The sequence below is a fragment of the Mytilus californianus genome, unplaced genomic scaffold, assembly GCF_021869535.1.
Source record: "Mytilus californianus isolate M0D057914Y unplaced genomic scaffold, xbMytCali1.0.p SCAF_4, whole genome shotgun sequence".
Classification (NCBI taxonomy): Eukaryota; Metazoa; Mollusca; class Bivalvia; order Mytilida; family Mytilidae; genus Mytilus; species Mytilus californianus.
The window spans coordinates 49,812,124-49,830,094 of NW_026262690.1; the positions used below are offsets into that span (position 1 = coordinate 49,812,124).

The 17,971-nt window shown below is 33.6% G+C and overlaps 1 protein-coding gene across 4 annotated transcripts in view; it reads right to left on the reverse strand.

Annotated features, from left to right (window-relative positions):
• LOC127738202 (pecanex-like protein 1) overlaps positions 1 to 17,971 on the reverse strand; it is a 66,998-nt gene that overhangs the window by 23,479 nt on the left and 25,548 nt on the right. For all 4 annotated transcript variants that reach the window (XM_052249360.1, XM_052249358.1, XM_052249359.1 and 1 more), the window contains exons 13-21: positions 16,373 to 16,526; positions 15,999 to 16,031; positions 14,567 to 14,738; positions 13,705 to 13,815; positions 13,325 to 13,416; positions 12,781 to 12,911; positions 11,064 to 11,163; positions 2,669 to 2,761; positions 250 to 400 (exon numbers count right to left, since the gene is read on the reverse strand). In XM_052249360.1, the coding sequence (XP_052105320.1) occupies positions 250 to 400; positions 2,669 to 2,761; positions 11,064 to 11,163; positions 12,781 to 12,911; positions 13,325 to 13,416; positions 13,705 to 13,815; positions 14,567 to 14,738; positions 15,999 to 16,031; positions 16,373 to 16,526 (1,037 nt within the window). The remainder of the gene's footprint in view (positions 1 to 249; positions 401 to 2,668; positions 2,762 to 11,063; positions 11,164 to 12,780; positions 12,912 to 13,324; positions 13,417 to 13,704; positions 13,816 to 14,566; positions 14,739 to 15,998; positions 16,032 to 16,372; positions 16,527 to 17,971) is intronic.

Sequence of the window (17,971 nt, forward strand, 5' to 3'; positions counted from 1 at the left end):
ATTTCTCCATGCTCATCCGGTCTAAATATTTTAAAGCCCTGTCCAAACCTCTTGATGATGTTCTGCACCACCGTTCATTGCTTCCCTTTTTTTCTTTCTTTTTTTCTTTTTTTTTTAAAGTTTTGGTGTTTTTATTTTTACATTTAGTGGTTATCTGTTAGACCAGGTTCTAAATTTGTAACCTTCCTTTTGTTGAAAATACCATTATAAATTATACAAGATAGCATTTTTTGTCAGATCAATACATACCAGTTACTTCGAAGAAATTTCTCTCCCTACTATTTAGTACTGGGTGAGAACAACATAGCCATGGCATTTCTTTACGTAGTTGTGGAATAATGTAATGGATAATAAAGCCAAGCCCACCAGCCATGTAGTAAATAATATCACTGACAACAGGCTGAAATACAAAACAAATGATATTTACAACTGAACTATGAGTGTGTCCTTTGTGCTTGTTTGTTGTGATTCATGAATTTGTTATTGATGATTGTAAATATAGAAACATACTGGTTAAACAGGTTTTTCTGTAATCTTTCTGTTACTCACCCCGTGATTTGATTGATTAGTAATAACCATTGTTATTCTTTAATAGAAAGTAAACAAAGGTATATTGATTTTATGGTTCACTCAGAGAACAAGCAAACTTAACTTCATTCTTCATTGTACACACTCAAGTATACGGTAAAACAACTTATTTTCGTGAATACATTATTTACAATTAGTCCTTTCTAACCAACTTTATGGCTTTTTATTTTCGCAATTGTCTAATTTTCTTCAGGTATTTTATGATAAAAGAGATGATTTTTCATTTCCTATCGTTAATTATCCATTTTTAGATGGTGACGTTCCCTTTTCACCATCTTATGGTGTTTATATATCTCAACTTGTACGATTTGCTCGTGTATGTAACAACATATTAGATTTTAACGAGAGAAATTTATGTATTACTGAAAAAGTATTACACCAGGGTTCTCGATATCATAAACTAGTCAAAACATTTACTAAATTTTATCATCGGTATAAGGGCATCATTCGTAAATATAACTCAACATGCAGACATCTTATACGTTCGGGTATTTCACATCCAATCTTTTATGGTAATATTCTTTACAAAGCACAAAAATGTCAGTATTCACCTCAAAAGCTAACAAAACCTTTAAACAGACTTATTAAGAAGGGATATAGTTACGATACTGTTGTCAGGTCATTAAAGATTGCATATTTTGGCTTTAATATTGATTCACTTATAGGGTCTTTGCATCGGAATTAACACATTATTCTAAAACCAGTTGTTGGCATGACACAGGTTATGTTCTTCTCATATATTTTATGACGGTATAATACTAAACCCCTAACAGGAGGGATTGTGTCTGATATTCATATGATGAAGACATAATATTTCAATCAGTTTAATTGAGGTCTGGAGCTGGCATGTCAGTAACTGCTAGTAGTCTGTTGTTATTTATGTATTATTGTCATTTTGTTTATTTTCTTTTGTTTCCTATTCTGACATCGGACTCAGACTTCTCTAATACTGAGTTTTACTGTGCGTACTGTTGTGCGTTTGTTTTTTCTACATTGGCTAGAGGTGTAGGGGGAGGGTTGAGATCTCATCAAACATGTTTAACCCCGCCGCATTTTTGCGCCTGTCCCAAGTCAGGAGCCTCTGGCCTTTGTTAGTCTTGTATCATTTTTAATTTTAGTTTCCTGTGTATAATTTGGAGTTTAGTATGACGTTCATTATCACTGAACTAGTATACTTATTTGTTTAGGGGCCAGCTGAAGGACGCCTCCGGGTGAGGGAGTTTCTCGCTGCATTGAAGACCCATTGGTGGCCTTCAGCTGTTGTCTGCTCTATGGTCGGGTTGTTGTCTCTTTGACACATTCCCCATTTCCATTCTCAATTTTATATAAGGGAAGAATCACAAATTTACGTATAAACAACAATTATATTCACATTATTTTTTCTAAAAGTCGTGAAAATGAATTTCTTGGGAAAATTAGTTGGTTTACAGTATATGCTGTAAAGTAAGACCAGCTACAGTATGGTAAATGGCAATCACAGCAGGTCAGTAAATATTACAGAATTTTGATCTTTTTGCAAGGACTGACATCTTGGACAACTTCTATCTATTGGTCTCATCTGACATGTTATATTTCAAAAATAAATCTGATCAAGGTCAAAGGCTGAAGTTAAATTTAACATTTTCCCCAATACACCAATCTTGTTGTTTTTTTATGAATGAGTTACACTGGTTGACCCGAGGTCAATCTGTGAAAACGATGTCATCTAAACAATCGGTTCTTACTGTGACATAATAACATAAGCATTGTGACATATGAAAAAAATTTATGGGAAATTGCATGAATTTGAAAGTCATCTATAGAAATCTGTTAACTGACACTATTTGAATGTTATATTGTTAGAATAAAGCTGCAAACTGACTGGCTAACTTATATTGTAGAATGTCTTAACTGAGAGAAATGATAATCACATGTAAAAGAATATTTTAAGAAAATTATTTTTTACAGTGATACAAACAATGCCAAAATATATGTCTGTACTTGAATATATAGATAGGTTGGATTAAAACAAAAAATTGATATTCAAAAACCTCTAATAAGAAGACAAGGGGAAGTGATAATTTACTTATTGTTCACTAACCTGAAGACTGCTGAATGCTGTACTCAAATGAACTGCAAATACTATGACTAGAATTATTAAACTAATTAACAAATCTGACTGTAGTCTCTCACTCTGAAAAATGAAACATACAAATATGAGTAATCAGATTTTATGTGTAAAGTATTGAGGGTGAATTCTGAAAAAGTAAAAAAAGGTCATTTAAAAAAAAATAAAGAACTTTAGTGACAAACCTCACAGCCCACATGTTTGACTTGAACAGTTATGATTTAAACACCTTAAGTTTTTGAACTGGCAAAAACAATTTTTTTACAGTTGAAAGGTTTTAGCTATAAATATTATCCATAATAAGATACACATTTATTAATTAACCCCTAATACAGATAAATCAGCATGTGTAATACTGATGACACTGCTCTACTGATATGCATACCTATCATTTTTGGAGAGCAGATAGAAACCAGAACGGAGGAGGACTTGTCGCATATGCTCGATCAGATCTGGTATGTGACAGGAAGTGTATTAAGAATTTAAATCAGTAGAACCAATTTGTGTAGACTTATTTGCCAATAATAGAAAATGGCTTATAACAGGGTTATATATATATATATATATATATATATAGACCACCATCCATGTCAAATTCAGACTTTAGCAAAGACTTTATAGATACTTTTGACAAGGCTTCAACCAAATATGATAATATTTTGATGTTAGGAGATCTCAATTATGATATGCTAGTAAACGAAAAATGTATTACTTTAAAAGAGGCCTGTGATTTTTGTGATTTAACAAATATGGTCCATGAACCTACATGTCATACTAAGGGGAATAATCCAAGTCTGATAGATGTTGTACTGACAAATAAATCTAGTTTATGTATGAATATAAGAAACTTTAATACTGGTATTAGAGATGTACACAATATGATCAGTGTACAGATAAAGGGTCAAATTTCAAATAAGAACACATAGTATAAAACTTATATAAGCTTTAAAAAATTAAACCAAGAAAATTTTCTTGCAGACTAAGAAAATATTGAATTCTCTAGAATAATAGATCAAGATGATATAAATCAGGCATATTCAGATTTTGAAAAGGCTGTGGTAAATGTTTTAGACCAACATGCTCCCTTGAAGAAAAGAAAACAATGCAAACAACCTGCACCATTTATTTAGTGGTTCTCTAGAAGAAGACATTAGTATGATTTTCCAACAGGGTCCTATGTTAAACTAAGTCTGGCACTGGTGGCCATCTTGGATGATGGATCGGCTACAAAGTAACAACACTTGGTCAGCACCTCATTAGGAACATTCATGCCATGTTTGGTTTCATTCCATTCAGTGGATCTCTAGAAAATGACATTTGTAGGTATTTCCCATAGGGTCCTATGTAAAACTAAGTCCCCCGCTGGCGGCCATCTTGGGTCAGGGATTGACTACAAAGGAACAACACTTAGTCAGCACCTCATAAGGAACATTCCTGCTATGTTTGGTTTCATTCCATTCAGTGGTTCTCTAGAAGAAGACATTTGTATGTATTTCCCATAGGGCCTATGTTAAACTAAGTCCCCTGCTGGATGCCATCTTGGATGAGGAATCAGCCACAAAGTAACAACCCTTGGTCAGCACCTCATAAGGAACAGTCATGCCATGTTTGGTTACATTCCATTCAGTGGTTCTCTAGAAGAAGACATTTGTATGTATTTCCCATAGGGCCTATGTTAAACTAAGTCCCGGCTGGTGGCCATCTTGGATGAGGGATCGGCTACAAAGTAACAACTCTTGGTCAGCACCTCATAAAGAACAGTCATTCCATGTTTGGTTTCATTCCATTCAGTGGTTCTCTAGAAGAAGTTAAAAATGTAAAAAGTTAACGGACGACGGACAACGGACGACAGACCCAAAGTGATGAGAAAAGCTCACTTGACCTTTTAGGTCAGGTGAGCTAAAAAGGCAACAGGAATAGATGGCATCTCAGTTAAATTCCTAAAACTAGCACAACCAGTTATCACAAAACCAATAACTGAATTAATTAAAGAACCTTAGTGAGCGCGCTCACATACCCCATGTCCCCACGTTGTCACTGGAGAAATAAAATAACTGTAAGAAAAAAAATTGTATAAGAAAAAAAAATTGAATCATAATTTCCTGTCGATATGCACATCTACATAGTATGTCCTTATTATCTACAAAGTTTCATGAAATTCTGTTGTGTGGTTTCAGAGGAGTTGCAATGACAAACTGTTGCAGAGGTATATTGAAGCAAATAAGTTCAAAGGGGCGTAACTCCTAGAAAAATTAAAGAACCTTAGTGAGCACGCTCACATACCCCACGTCCCCACATTGTCACTGGAGAAATAAAATAACTGTGAGAAAAAAAAATTGTATAAGAAAAAAAAATTGAATCATAATTTCCTGTCGATATGCACATCTACATAGTATGTCCTTATTATCTACAAAGTTTCATGAAATTCTGTTGTGTGGTTTCAGAGGAGTTGCAATGACAAACTGTTGCAGAGGTATATTGAAGCAAATAAATTCAAAGGTGCGTAACTCCTAGAAAAAAAATTGAATCGTAATTTCCTGTCGATATGCACATCTACGTAGTATGTCCTTATTATCTGAAAAGGTTTCATGAAATTCTATTGTGTGGTTTGAGAGGAGTTGCGATGACAAAAGGTTGCAGTAGTATATTGGGCAAATAAGTTCAATGGGGCGTAACTCCTGGAAAAAAAATTGAATCGTAATTTCCTGTCGATATGCACATCTACGTAGTATGTCCTTATTATCTACAAAGTTTCATGAAATTTTGTTGTGTGGTTTCAGAGGAGTTGAGATGACAAACTGTTGCAGTAGTACATTCAAGTAAATAAGTTCAAAGGGGCGTAACTCCTAGAAAAAAAATTGAATCATAATTTCCTGTCGATATGCACATCTACATAGTATGTCCTTATTATCTACAAAGTTTCATGAAATTCTGTTGTGTGGTTTCAGAGGAGTTGCGATGACAAACTGTTGCAAAGGTTTATTAAAGCAAATAAGTTCAAAGGGGCGTAACTCCTAGAAAAAAAATTGAATCATAATTTCCTGTCGATATGCACATCTACGTAGTATGTCCTTATTATCTGAAAAGGTTTCATGAAATTCTATTGTGTGGTTTGAGAGGAGTTGCGATGACAAAAGGTTGCAGTAGTTTATTGGGCAAATAAGTTCAAAGGGGCGTAATTCCTGGAAAAAAATTGAATCGTAATTTCCTGTCGATATGCACATCTACGTAGTATGTCCTTATTATCTACAAAGTTTCATGAAATTTTGTTGTGTGGTTTCAGAGGGGTTGAGATGACAAACTGTTGCAGTAGTACATTAAAGTAAATAAGTTCAAAGGGGTGTAACTCCTAGAAAAAAAATTAAATCGTAATTTCCTATCGATATGCACAACTACATAGTATGTCCTTATTATCTAAAAAGGTTTCGTGAAATTCTGTTGTGTGGTTTGAGAGGAGTTGCGATGACAAGAAACAGGACTGACGGACTGACGGACGGACGGGTCAAAAACATTATACCCTCAGCAACTCGTTGCGTGGGGTATAATAATTGAATCGTAATTTCCTGTCGATATGTACATCTACATAGTATGTCCTTATTATCTACAAAGTTTCATGAAATTCTGTTGTGTGGTTTCAGAGGAGTTGCGATGACAAACTGTTGCAGAGGTTTATTAAAGCAAATAAGTTCAAAGGGGCGTAACTCCTAGAAAAAAAATTGAATCATAATTTCCTGTCGATATGCACATCTACGTAGTATGTCCTTATTATCTAAAAAGGTTTCATGAAATTCTATTGTGTGGTTTGAGAGGAGTTGCGATGACAAAAGGTTGCAGTAGTTTATTGGGCAAATAAGTTCAAAGCGGCGTAATTCCTGGAAAAAAATTGAATCGTAATTTCCTGTCGATATGCACATCTACGTAGTATGTCCTTATTATCTACAAAGTTTCATGAAATTTTGTTGTGTGGTTTCAGAGGAGTTGAGATGACAAACTGTTGCAGTAGTACATTAAAGTAAATAAGTTCAAAGGGGTGTAACTCCTAGAAAAAAAATTAAATCGTAATTTCCTATCGATATGCACAACTACATAGTATGTCCTTATTATATAAAAAGGTTTCGTGAAATTCTGTTGTGTGGTTTGAGAGGAGTTGTGATGACAAGAAACAGGACTGACGGACTGCCGGACGGACGGACGGACGGGTCAAAAACATTATACCCTTCGCAACTCGTTGCATGCGGTATAATAAACAAGACTATAAAATCAGCTACTTTTCCAGACCAACTAAAACAGGCACAAGTTGTTCCATTGAACAAAAAGAACAATGTATTTGATGTAGGCAACTATAGACCAGTAAGTATACTATCAGTTATTTCAAAATTTTTAGAATGAGCAATTTACAAACAGCTAGTTGAATACTTCAATACACACTTTCACCCATACTTATCAGCTTTTCGACCAAAATATGGATGTCAAACTACTCTACTCAGAATCATTGAGGATTGGAAAATGGCACTTGTATCAAAATAAGTTTATTGGGTCAATACTAATGGATCTTTCTAAGGCGTTTGACTGTCTTCCTCACAATCTTCTGCTGCTAAAACTTGAAGCTTATGGTCTTTCAACTTCTTCTCTAGAACTGATAACTAGAGGCTCTCAAGAGCCTGTGTCGCTCACCTGATTCTACTTTGGTTTTGGAAATAATGTAAAAATAGATTAAAATCATAACAGATACCCTAATAATGAGTGAGGCCAAATTTGGTTTAATATTGGTCCTGTAATTTAATAAAAAATCCTGGTGGCCATCTTGAACAGTAAATCGGCAACAAAGTAGCAACACTTCATCAGCACCTCATAAGAAACATTTATGCCATGTTTTGGTTTCATTCCATTCAGTGCACCTCTAGAAGAGGCATTTGTATGTATTTCCCATAGGGTCTTATGTTAAAGCAAGTCCCCCCCTTGGCGGCCATCATGGATGAAGGATCAGCTTCAAAGTAACAAAACTTAGTCAGCACCTCATAAGGAACATTCATGCCATGTTTGGTTTCAATCCATTCAGTATGTGGTTCTCTAAAAGAAGACATTTGTATGTATTGTCCAACAGGGTCCTTTGTTAAACATTGTCCCCATCTGGCAGCCATCGTGGATGAAGGATCAGCTTCAAAGTAACAACACTTGGTCAGCACCTCAAAAGGAACATGCATGCTATGTTTGGTTTCATTCCATTCAATGGTTCTCTAAAAGAAAACATTTGTATGTATTTCCGTTAAGGTCCCATGTTAAACTAAGTCCCCCGCTGGCGTCCATCTTGGATTATGGATCGGCTTCAAAGTAACAACACTCGGTCAGCACCTCATAAGGAACATTCATGCCATGTTTGGTTTCATTCCATTCAGTGGTTCTCTAAAAGAAGACATTTGTATGTATTTCCCATAGGGTCCTATGTTAAACTAAGTCCCCCGCTGGCGGCCATCTTGGATAATGGATCAGCTTCAAAGTAACAACACTTGGTCAGCACCTCATAAGGAACATTCATACCATGTTTGGTTTCATTCCATTCAGTGGTTCTCTAAAAGAAGACATTTGTATGTATTTCCCATAGGGTCCTATGTTAAACTAAGTCCCCCGCTGGCGGCCATCTTGGATGATGGATCCGCTACAAAGTAACAACACTTGGTCAGCACCTCATAAGGAACATTCATGCCATGTTTGGTTTCATTCCATTCAGTGGTTCTCTAGAAGAAGTTCAAAATGTAAAAAGTTGACGACGACGACGGACGATGGATGCCAAGTGATGAGAAAAGCTCACTTGGACCTTCGGGCCAGGTGAGCTAAAAAATTACTTATCTTACAGGAAACAATGTGTTCGAGTTGGCTCCAGTCTGAGCAATTGGCAAAATATATACAAAAGAGTACCACAGGGTTCGATTCTTGGTCATATACTTTTAAACATATTCTTAAATGATATCTTTCACTTCAACTCACACAGTTCACTCTACAATTATGATGATGACAATACACTTTCCTATGCAAATAGGGATATAAACAGTTATTTCTACACTTGAAAAAGACAGTTTGGCTCTGATAGACTGGTTCTCTTCCAATCAAATGAATGCAAACCCTGAAAAATTTCAAGCTTTGGCAATTGGCAAAAAAACAATGGGCAAAAACATTACATTTGACCTGGCAGGTAACAAAATAAAATGTGAAAAAGAGGTCAAACTATTAGGCATCACCAGTGACTTTGAACTAAATTTCAACACAAAAATCTCCAACATCTGCAAAAAAGCATCCAGACAACTTAATGTCTTAAAAAGACTTGGCAAATACTTGAACAAACTGGGAAAATTAACAATTATCACTCGTTCATTATGTCAAACTTTAAATTCTGCTCATTGTCCTGGCATTTCTACAGCAAGGCAAACACTACTAAAATTGGAAAAGTACAAGAAAGAGCACTCCACTTCATTTACCAGGATTACAATAGCACATATGATGATTTACTTTTGAAATAAAAAATGCCATCTCTTAAAGTAAGACGCCTAAGAACCATGGCAATAGAGGTATTTAGAACAGTTAATAAAGAAAATCCAATATACCTACATGATCTTATAAACATTAAAAAAACAAAATAATTTTTCAGATATCAAAACTTAGCTCAAATGCCTGCAGTAAGAACTACAAGGTATTGATTGAAATCTTTCAGATATTCTGCAGTCAAACTATGGAATGAGTTGCCAAACCACTTTAGAACTGAAACATCTTTTACCCAATTCAAGAGTCTAATAAACTCATGGAATGGCAACTCATGCCATTGCAATGCATGTGCTTAGTATTTATTTTTATGTTTTATGTTACAGCTTTGAAACATAGTAGTGCTGCTTATTTTACTTCCACTCTTTTTGTGTTTTATTTGCTTAGCTTTTTATAATTTGTGATTATCTGTGCTTTAGTGTTTTATGTTGCTGCTTTAATGTTGCTGCTTTAATGTTGCTATTAGCTTAGTGCTCATGCATGTATATAATGTGTAGTATTTAAAGTAGTTCAGCCTTGCCTAACTGTGCATGAAATATATGTTTTATGTCTTTTATGCTTTAATATTTATTTTGTATGTTTATTGTGTATGTTTATTGTGTAAATGTATGTATTTGTAGGTTATAAAAGCTCAAAGAGGTTATGTTATTGTTTTGTGACATACCGACTTTAATTAAAGATTTTGATTTGATTTCATTCGATACAGCTTTTCAGCTTGGGGCTAATACATAACAAATAAGCTAATACAGATTACTCACTTCTGGTGGAAAGTGTTTTTGCCTCATCAAACTATGGACATATTTTGATACATAAGATACATCTTTTATTACAAATGACATCAACAAATTTAAATAATGTAGCAAGAATTATAAAACATTTAAACAGAAAATTCCACAGCCTTTCCAAGCAGCATTTTAGATTAATATTACTGTTTAATTTCTGTCAATCAAAATCTACAAGAATGTAGACCACAATAAGAAGGATGGTTAAATGTTTAAATTATTCTGTACATGTATTAGCATTGATTAAGTACATGAATAAGAAATCAGAAGTTTCATCAATATTGACAAAAAATACATTGTAACTGAGAAAAAGACAATTTCAATATATTAAATTACACCTGCCAAAAATTTAACTAGAAGAGATAGAATCATTTAACAAAAGTGTTATGATCTAGATGTTTCTGTATTGGTCATGGTATGGATTCTTGATCAGCTGAATAGACCCTCAATTCTCAGTCTCTGGGACAATACAGAAACAGACAGTTAATAACACTATAGAACTAACTAGATATCATTGAGATGGGAGCCATCTCTGTGGGCCCCGCTGTGAATAATATGTGGTAAAAAATTTGTATCTTTATCATTGGACATGGGGTTGTCAACTGAAACCAAAGTTTATGACCTTGACCTTTGACCTAGGAAGTTGTACATAAATTATGACACACCCTCTGGTGTTGGTTTATATACATGTCAAGTATAAACTTTGAAATCATAACGGTTCTCAAGATATAGAGCAGACACAATCTTTACCATAGGACATGGGGTTGTCAACTAAAACCAAAGTTTTTAACCTTGACCTCTGACCTAGGAAGTTGTACATACATTATGACACACCCTCTGGTGTTGGTTAATGTACATGTCAAGTATAAACTTTGAAATCATAATGGTTCTTTAGATATAGAGCGGACACAATTTGTTACGGACGGACGGACTGATCACTATAGGGCGTCTGCCATTCAGCGGGGCCCTAACTAGACAATTTATATAAATGTAATAAATCTTTTATAATTCATAAATCCTCTCTTCACTGCTGATATGTATACTATACTCACAACACACTGTTTAAGTTTCTCTGGTAAAGGATCTTCCAGATCTTTCTCATCAACTTCATCCTGTTTCTTATTACTACATATCAAATCTTTTACAAGCATCCTGTTGATCAAAATGAATACTAAGGTTTTCATTATCTTTATCACACAGCTAACATTTTATATTTGGACTTTTACATAAACTTAACTTAAGATGTTTTTTGCTAACTGCAAATCATTTATTTCAAGATAACAATAAATATGTATTACTGTGTTTATTTAGCTGAAATAAATGACTGAAGACCTACACACAAGACACTTGGATCACTGTCACCTCTACTGAGATGGTAGGAGAGAAACACATGGCTCAGGACTTACCACAAGACACTTGGATCACTGACACCTCTACTGATATGGTAGGAGAGAAACAAATGACTGAAGACTTACCAAAAGACACTTGGATCACTGGCACCTCTACTGAGATGGTAGGAGAGAAACAAATGACTGAAGACTTACCAAAAGACACTTGGATCACTGGCACCTCTTTTGAGATGGTAGGAGAAAAACAAATGGCTGAAGACTTATCAAAAGACACTTGGATCACTGACACCTCTACTGAGATGGTAGGAGAGAAACAAACGACTGAAGACTTACCAAAAGACACTTGGATCACTGGCACCTCTTTTGAGATGGTAGGAGAAAAACAAATGGCTGAAGACTTATCGAAAGACACTTGGATCACTGGCACCTCTACTGAGATGGTAGGAGAGAAACACATCACTGAAGACTTACCAAAGAACACTTGGATCACTGGCACCTCTACTGAGATAGTAGGAGAGAAAACAAATGACTGAAGACTTACAAAAAGACACTTGAATCACTGGCATCTCTATTGAGATGGTAGGAGAGAAACAAATGACTGAAGACTTACCAACAGACACTTGAATCACTGACACCTCTACTGAGATGGTAGGAGAGAAACAAACGACTGAAGACTTACCAAAAGACACTTGGATCACTGGCACCTCTACTGAGATAGTAGGAGAGAAACACATGACTGAAGACTTACCACAAGACACTTAGATCACTAACACCTTCTACTGAGATGGTAGGAGAGAAACACATGACTGAAGACTCACTACAAGACACTTAGATCACTGACACCTCTACTGAAATGGTAGGAGAGAAACAAATGATTGAAGCCTTACCACAAGACACTTGGATCACTGATACATCTTATGAATTAGTACAAGAGAAATAAATGACTCAAGACTTACCACAAGACATTTGGATCACTGATACATCTAACAAATTAGTACAAGAGAAACAAGCATTCTGTGAGTATTGCATGGCCATACATAGTCCCCTACCGGTTAAAAATTCATTGTATTGGAACAAAATTCTAACTAGATCTATAACTTGGCATGATGTACAAACTATACAACAAATATCAAGTCAATACCTCAAGCATGACGAAAAAAAACATTGAAAACTGATTACTTAAGTCCAAGGACCATAACTCTGCACAAAATCATCAGACCGGAACAAAATTCCAACTTGATCTGTAACTTGTCATGATAAAACAATACTCCAAATATCAAATAACTATCTTTAAGCATGAAGAAAAAAAGTGTGGAAAACTGATTTGCCGGACTGACGGATTGACAGACAGACAGAGTGCAAACCTAAAGTCCCCTTCGGCCTTCATCGGTAGGGGACTAATAAATGACTCAAGACTTACCACAAGACACTTGGATCACTGGCACCTCTACTGAGATGGTATGAGACAGCAACAATCATTGCACATAAAATAGAAAATACTGCATTCTGGGCACATTCTTGTTCACATTTACTCTGAGGACATGTTCCTACCTGAAATGAGGAGGTAAAATACAATAATAAGACTCACAATTCAAAATGTAACATCATTTAGACACTTATATAGTGTACAGTATGAAGAAGACTTCATAAATCAGTATTGCCAAAGATAATGTTTTCTAAGAGAAAATTATAAAATTCTTATCTTTTTTTTTCATTCAGTCCAATTTCCTTACAAAGAACATTTAAAACATATTTGGTATACATTGGTTGAAAAAGTGCAGAAAAAGATATTTTTAAATATAAGTATATATGTAAAAATAAGTCCCCTTCTAATGTTGGGTGCCCGGATTTGACACCAAAATAACACCATCATGTATCCCCTATTCTGTCACATTTAGTAAAAAGGTCACATGATATTTGACTTTAAATATGAAAATGTAACATAAAATCCATGTAAAATTTACCTGTGCAGCTAAATAACAGAAAGGATAGAGAAAAGCTGTTGCAATTATACTTCTACAAAACACATATATTGATGATCCTAGGCTGACTGTAGCTGAAAAATACAGGTACATGTATCAAATGAAATGAACAATGCAGGATTCCAATAAATATTTTACTTTTTAGGATGTAATTTGTGAGCAGGTTGCTATATCATTCGTTTATTTCATGTTTTTTTTCTTCTTTTTTATGAACAGATACATAGCTGAAACATGTGTGGTCTTTACTGATGCCATGTTTTTCATAAAACTATTTCAATTTCAAAATATGTAAAAGATTACTTGTTGACTTGATGATATCAGATATGTTCTACAGTACTAAATTCTTACTAAGGATTACTTACCATTACCTCCAAACAGATGCATATCAAGTTGCTCAAATAGATACATAATAAATGTATTGACTTGAGGCAGAAGTCCTACTGTAAAAATCACAGGGAAAAACAAAACTAATACTGAAATAAAAATTAATATTAGCATTGTGTATAAGTTTGATAACATTTGGTTGAGGCAAACTTAAGTTAGAGAACGGAAACCAATTTTGGGACGTACGGACAGACGGACAAGGGTAAAACTTAATGCCCCCTCCACTTCCGCGGGGGCATAAAAACATAAAAACTCTTAACTTTGTACAGTAAACTAACTTATTCTTGTGGATACTTTCTATTGGGTCTTGTGGTCTCTTAACACAGGTGGTCTTTGAATACAGGTCTTCACATTAAGACTAGAATGAACCATTTTGCATGAGTTCTATGTAAGTTAGTTATACTGTATTGGTCTCATTTGCATCTCCACCATTGTATGCAATATGATAAAAACAAAGTAATGTGTTTTCCTAGCTTGTTTTTATGTCTTCTTTTATATTTTTATTTCATCGCAAGAAAAGTTTTTGGTTATATTAAGTCCAGTCTCATCCACATACATTTTTCTTCTACTTTCATATACTTTTATTTGTTATTTGATGTCAACAGTTCCGTGTCAGAGTAATACTTAAATAACTATGTATATATATCATTTGAACTTAAAAATCATTAGTAATTAACGATCAATGGCTTTGGTATAGGAGTCCTGATTTTTTTAACTTTGTGAATTCATTGTTTGAATTATCAATGAGGTCAAAATCTACATATAAAGGTCATATGCAAATTATAATGTATTTAAACAGCCATGGAAAGACAAATTTGTAAGTGTATGATTCAACATTACCTTTAAGGAGATCTCTGGTAAATCTCAGAGATGATACAATTCCAAATGGCATACCATAAACATCTACAGGGTTAGGTGAGGCAAAGCTATGTGCATAGTCCAGCAGCAACATAAGGCCACAACATACACAAAAATAAAATGGACGGCTGAATACAACTAATCTGTTATACCCCTATAAAAAAAAAGCATATCATATGAATACATAAGCAACAAGAATGTGTCCATAGTACACGGATGCCCCACTCGCACTATCATTTTCTATGTTCAGCGGACAGTGAAATTGGGGTCAAAACTCTAATTTGGCATTAAAATTAGAAAGATCATCTCATAGGGAACATGTGTACTAAGTTTCAAGTTGATTGGACTTCAACTACATCAAAAACTACCTTGACCAAAAACTTTAACCTGAAGCAGGACAGACGGACAGATGGACAGACCGAACATAAATAAAAATATTAAAAATATTAACATTAACCATGAAAGCACTAACTAGCAATATATAAGATATAGATAGGCTTGGGAAAAGAAATTTGAAAATATTTCAAGGCATCAGAAAGTTGATAAATGAGAATTTCTACTGCCACTCTTTAATAGTTTACTTTGAAATGAGCATGCTTTCACCATTTCTCATTATGACATGTTGAAGTATAAAATTGGTGGGTTGACAGCTATAGGGCTCCTTAAAGATTGATGAAGTGAGACCTGTGAAAAGTCCATGGATGCAATTCTTTAGATCTTCAATAAGAAGTCAGAGATAGAAATATTGAATCCAAATTTGAAGGAAAAGAAAACGTTATATCTAAAAAATGTAAAAGGGTGATATTTGGAGGATAAGAGGTACCATAAATGTAAAAAAAAATATTGTCATGGATTTTCATAAGGAATTCAAAGAAATAGTCACACAAATTCTAAATGAAAAGAAAGAAGTTAATCTTTCTGGGCTTGATTAAAATAAAAAGCCGTAACAGACTCATGATTAAAAAAAAAAGCTCTAACAGACTCACTTGGAATATCTATTGTTTTAAAGAAAAATACCTGCAACAAAATCTAATGAAAAACCAGTAAAAACCCTGTGATGGGTCCATTTGACCTTTGTGTCATCAACAAATAGGTACACAATCCACAAAATCAATACAAGCCTTTGTTTTTTGCCAGGAACTTTATTTTAATTTCATAAGCCAAATATTTGTCAACTTAAACTTAAAATTGTGTCTTCAAACAGAAGATGATAATTCTGACAACTACTGATGATAATGATGACAACAAACTAATATCATAAATTCACAATTTGTTTGATAGTATAAAATCAATATTTTTCTGGACACATACATCATCCTCCCTTCCAACTTTCTTTTTTTTTCAAATTGCTATGAAACTTGGGCTATTTTCATAGATAAAGTATAAAGACTCTCATAAACAATTAATAACTTACATGTGTAGGAGAAGCAGCATCTGGTTGTACACTCTGTAAAAATATATTAATGTGTTATGTTCAATCTACATCAGCTAACCTGCTGTTGACAATTATCAAATTCTCAATTAAAAATTATTTTTTTTCTGTTTTCTTACCATAACTTTAAAATAAATTGCACTTTCATATTTCTAATTCTGCCATTGAAAATAAACTAAATCTGTATACATTTCTTTTTATTTAGGGGGGATACTCACGATTTTTAATATCTTTATGCTAACAAAATAAAAATCATTTTTTTTATAAATTTTTCAAAAATAAAAATTTTCTCATGCAAGTTTAACAATTAGTTCAGTGAACAACTAAAACTATTTTTTCTTTTATGGAACACTTACCTTCATAACAGAATACTGACAACCAGCAATAACAAAACAAAACATGAAGACCCAGAAATCATAATAAAAATTGGCAGACAGCACCAGTGCCCCAACAGCACCTACGGTCACTGCTATTATCACAGCTATACTATTTTCTATTGTTGTTAAATTTCTGAAATCACAAACAAAAGCCTCAAGTATAATTTTAAACTCAAGAAAAACATCTATTATGCATTCACTTTACTGATGGTTTTACTTGTTTTATATGTGAGCATGAAAAATTTCTATTTTTGACTGATTAATATAGTTTGTGAGACCACTATTAAAGGCCATGTATTTTTACATCTTATTACTGAGTTTTCTGTCTCATTTGAATTTTGGAAAAATTTGAACACATAACTATGTGATCTGAACAGCTTAAAAATAATATTTTTTTACCTAGAAAATATGCTTCATTCCTTAATTATTTTTTTCAGCAATAAAATGTATATACTTGATATCATTTGATTTTTTTCCCCTATCTATATATGAAATATTTACTGTTTATCCCACTGAAAAATTTTATATTTTTCTTCTCATTATCTAAAAATAAGGAAATATTGGTATTTTAACCCCAAAATGATAATTATCAATATTGTTTAATACAAATATACTTCTTGTAAGAGGTCACCTCAATGAGAATTTTTTTTTTTGGCCAACAACTTTATATAAACAATTTTATTACATATTTTCAACATACAGTTAACTCTCATTGTCTCGAACTCGGTAGACTCGAAATTTCGGATGAGTTGAAGTTTTCTCGTGGTCCTGAACTTTGTTCCATATAAATATATGTATTTCGACTCCTGATGAGTCGAAATTGGATGAGTCGAAATTCAGTTGAGTCGAACTAAATTTACGGTCCCAAGGTTAACAAAAGCATTCAAAATTCATTATTTATCTCGAACTAATACACATATGTCAAAACATGACCTCCGGGAATTAAATGGATTGAAGAGTTAATCTGACAATACACGTGTAATTAAATTTCCGGTCACTGACCACTGTATTGATTTATGACATTCTATTTCCACGAGTGTTTACCTAAGATTATCTTTTATCACCATGATAAATAATTAGTGATACATTGTTAAAGTTTATGAAAAATTATTTAAAATGTTTACAAAAAAAATTAATTAAATTAATCATGATTTACACTGATGAGCTTGGATGTGTATAAAGTGGGGATTAAGACTTCCGTTGGTGATCACACAAAAACTACTCACTCGGAGTCTTTTATCTTTTTGTATTTTTTCTTTAAAAGAAAGATTGAGATAAAAGAAAATAAAAATACATCTAAATTTCTAAAATCTCTTGTTTCTGAGAATAAACAATTTCGTCACATTTAAATGACTTAAATAACGCTAAGATCGATTGGAAATTACTCTCTCGGATAAAAGCCACAGGGAAAAATTGTAACTGTTCAAAGAAATAATTAAATAAGTGAAAACAATGTTATTATAATAATGAAAGACCATAACATACAAATCCATCGATATGAGACCAGAATATCGATCCCCTTCCCATATTCATCCGGATTTATTTTAGCTTTACCAAGCTAAGCAAGAGTTGTGCCCC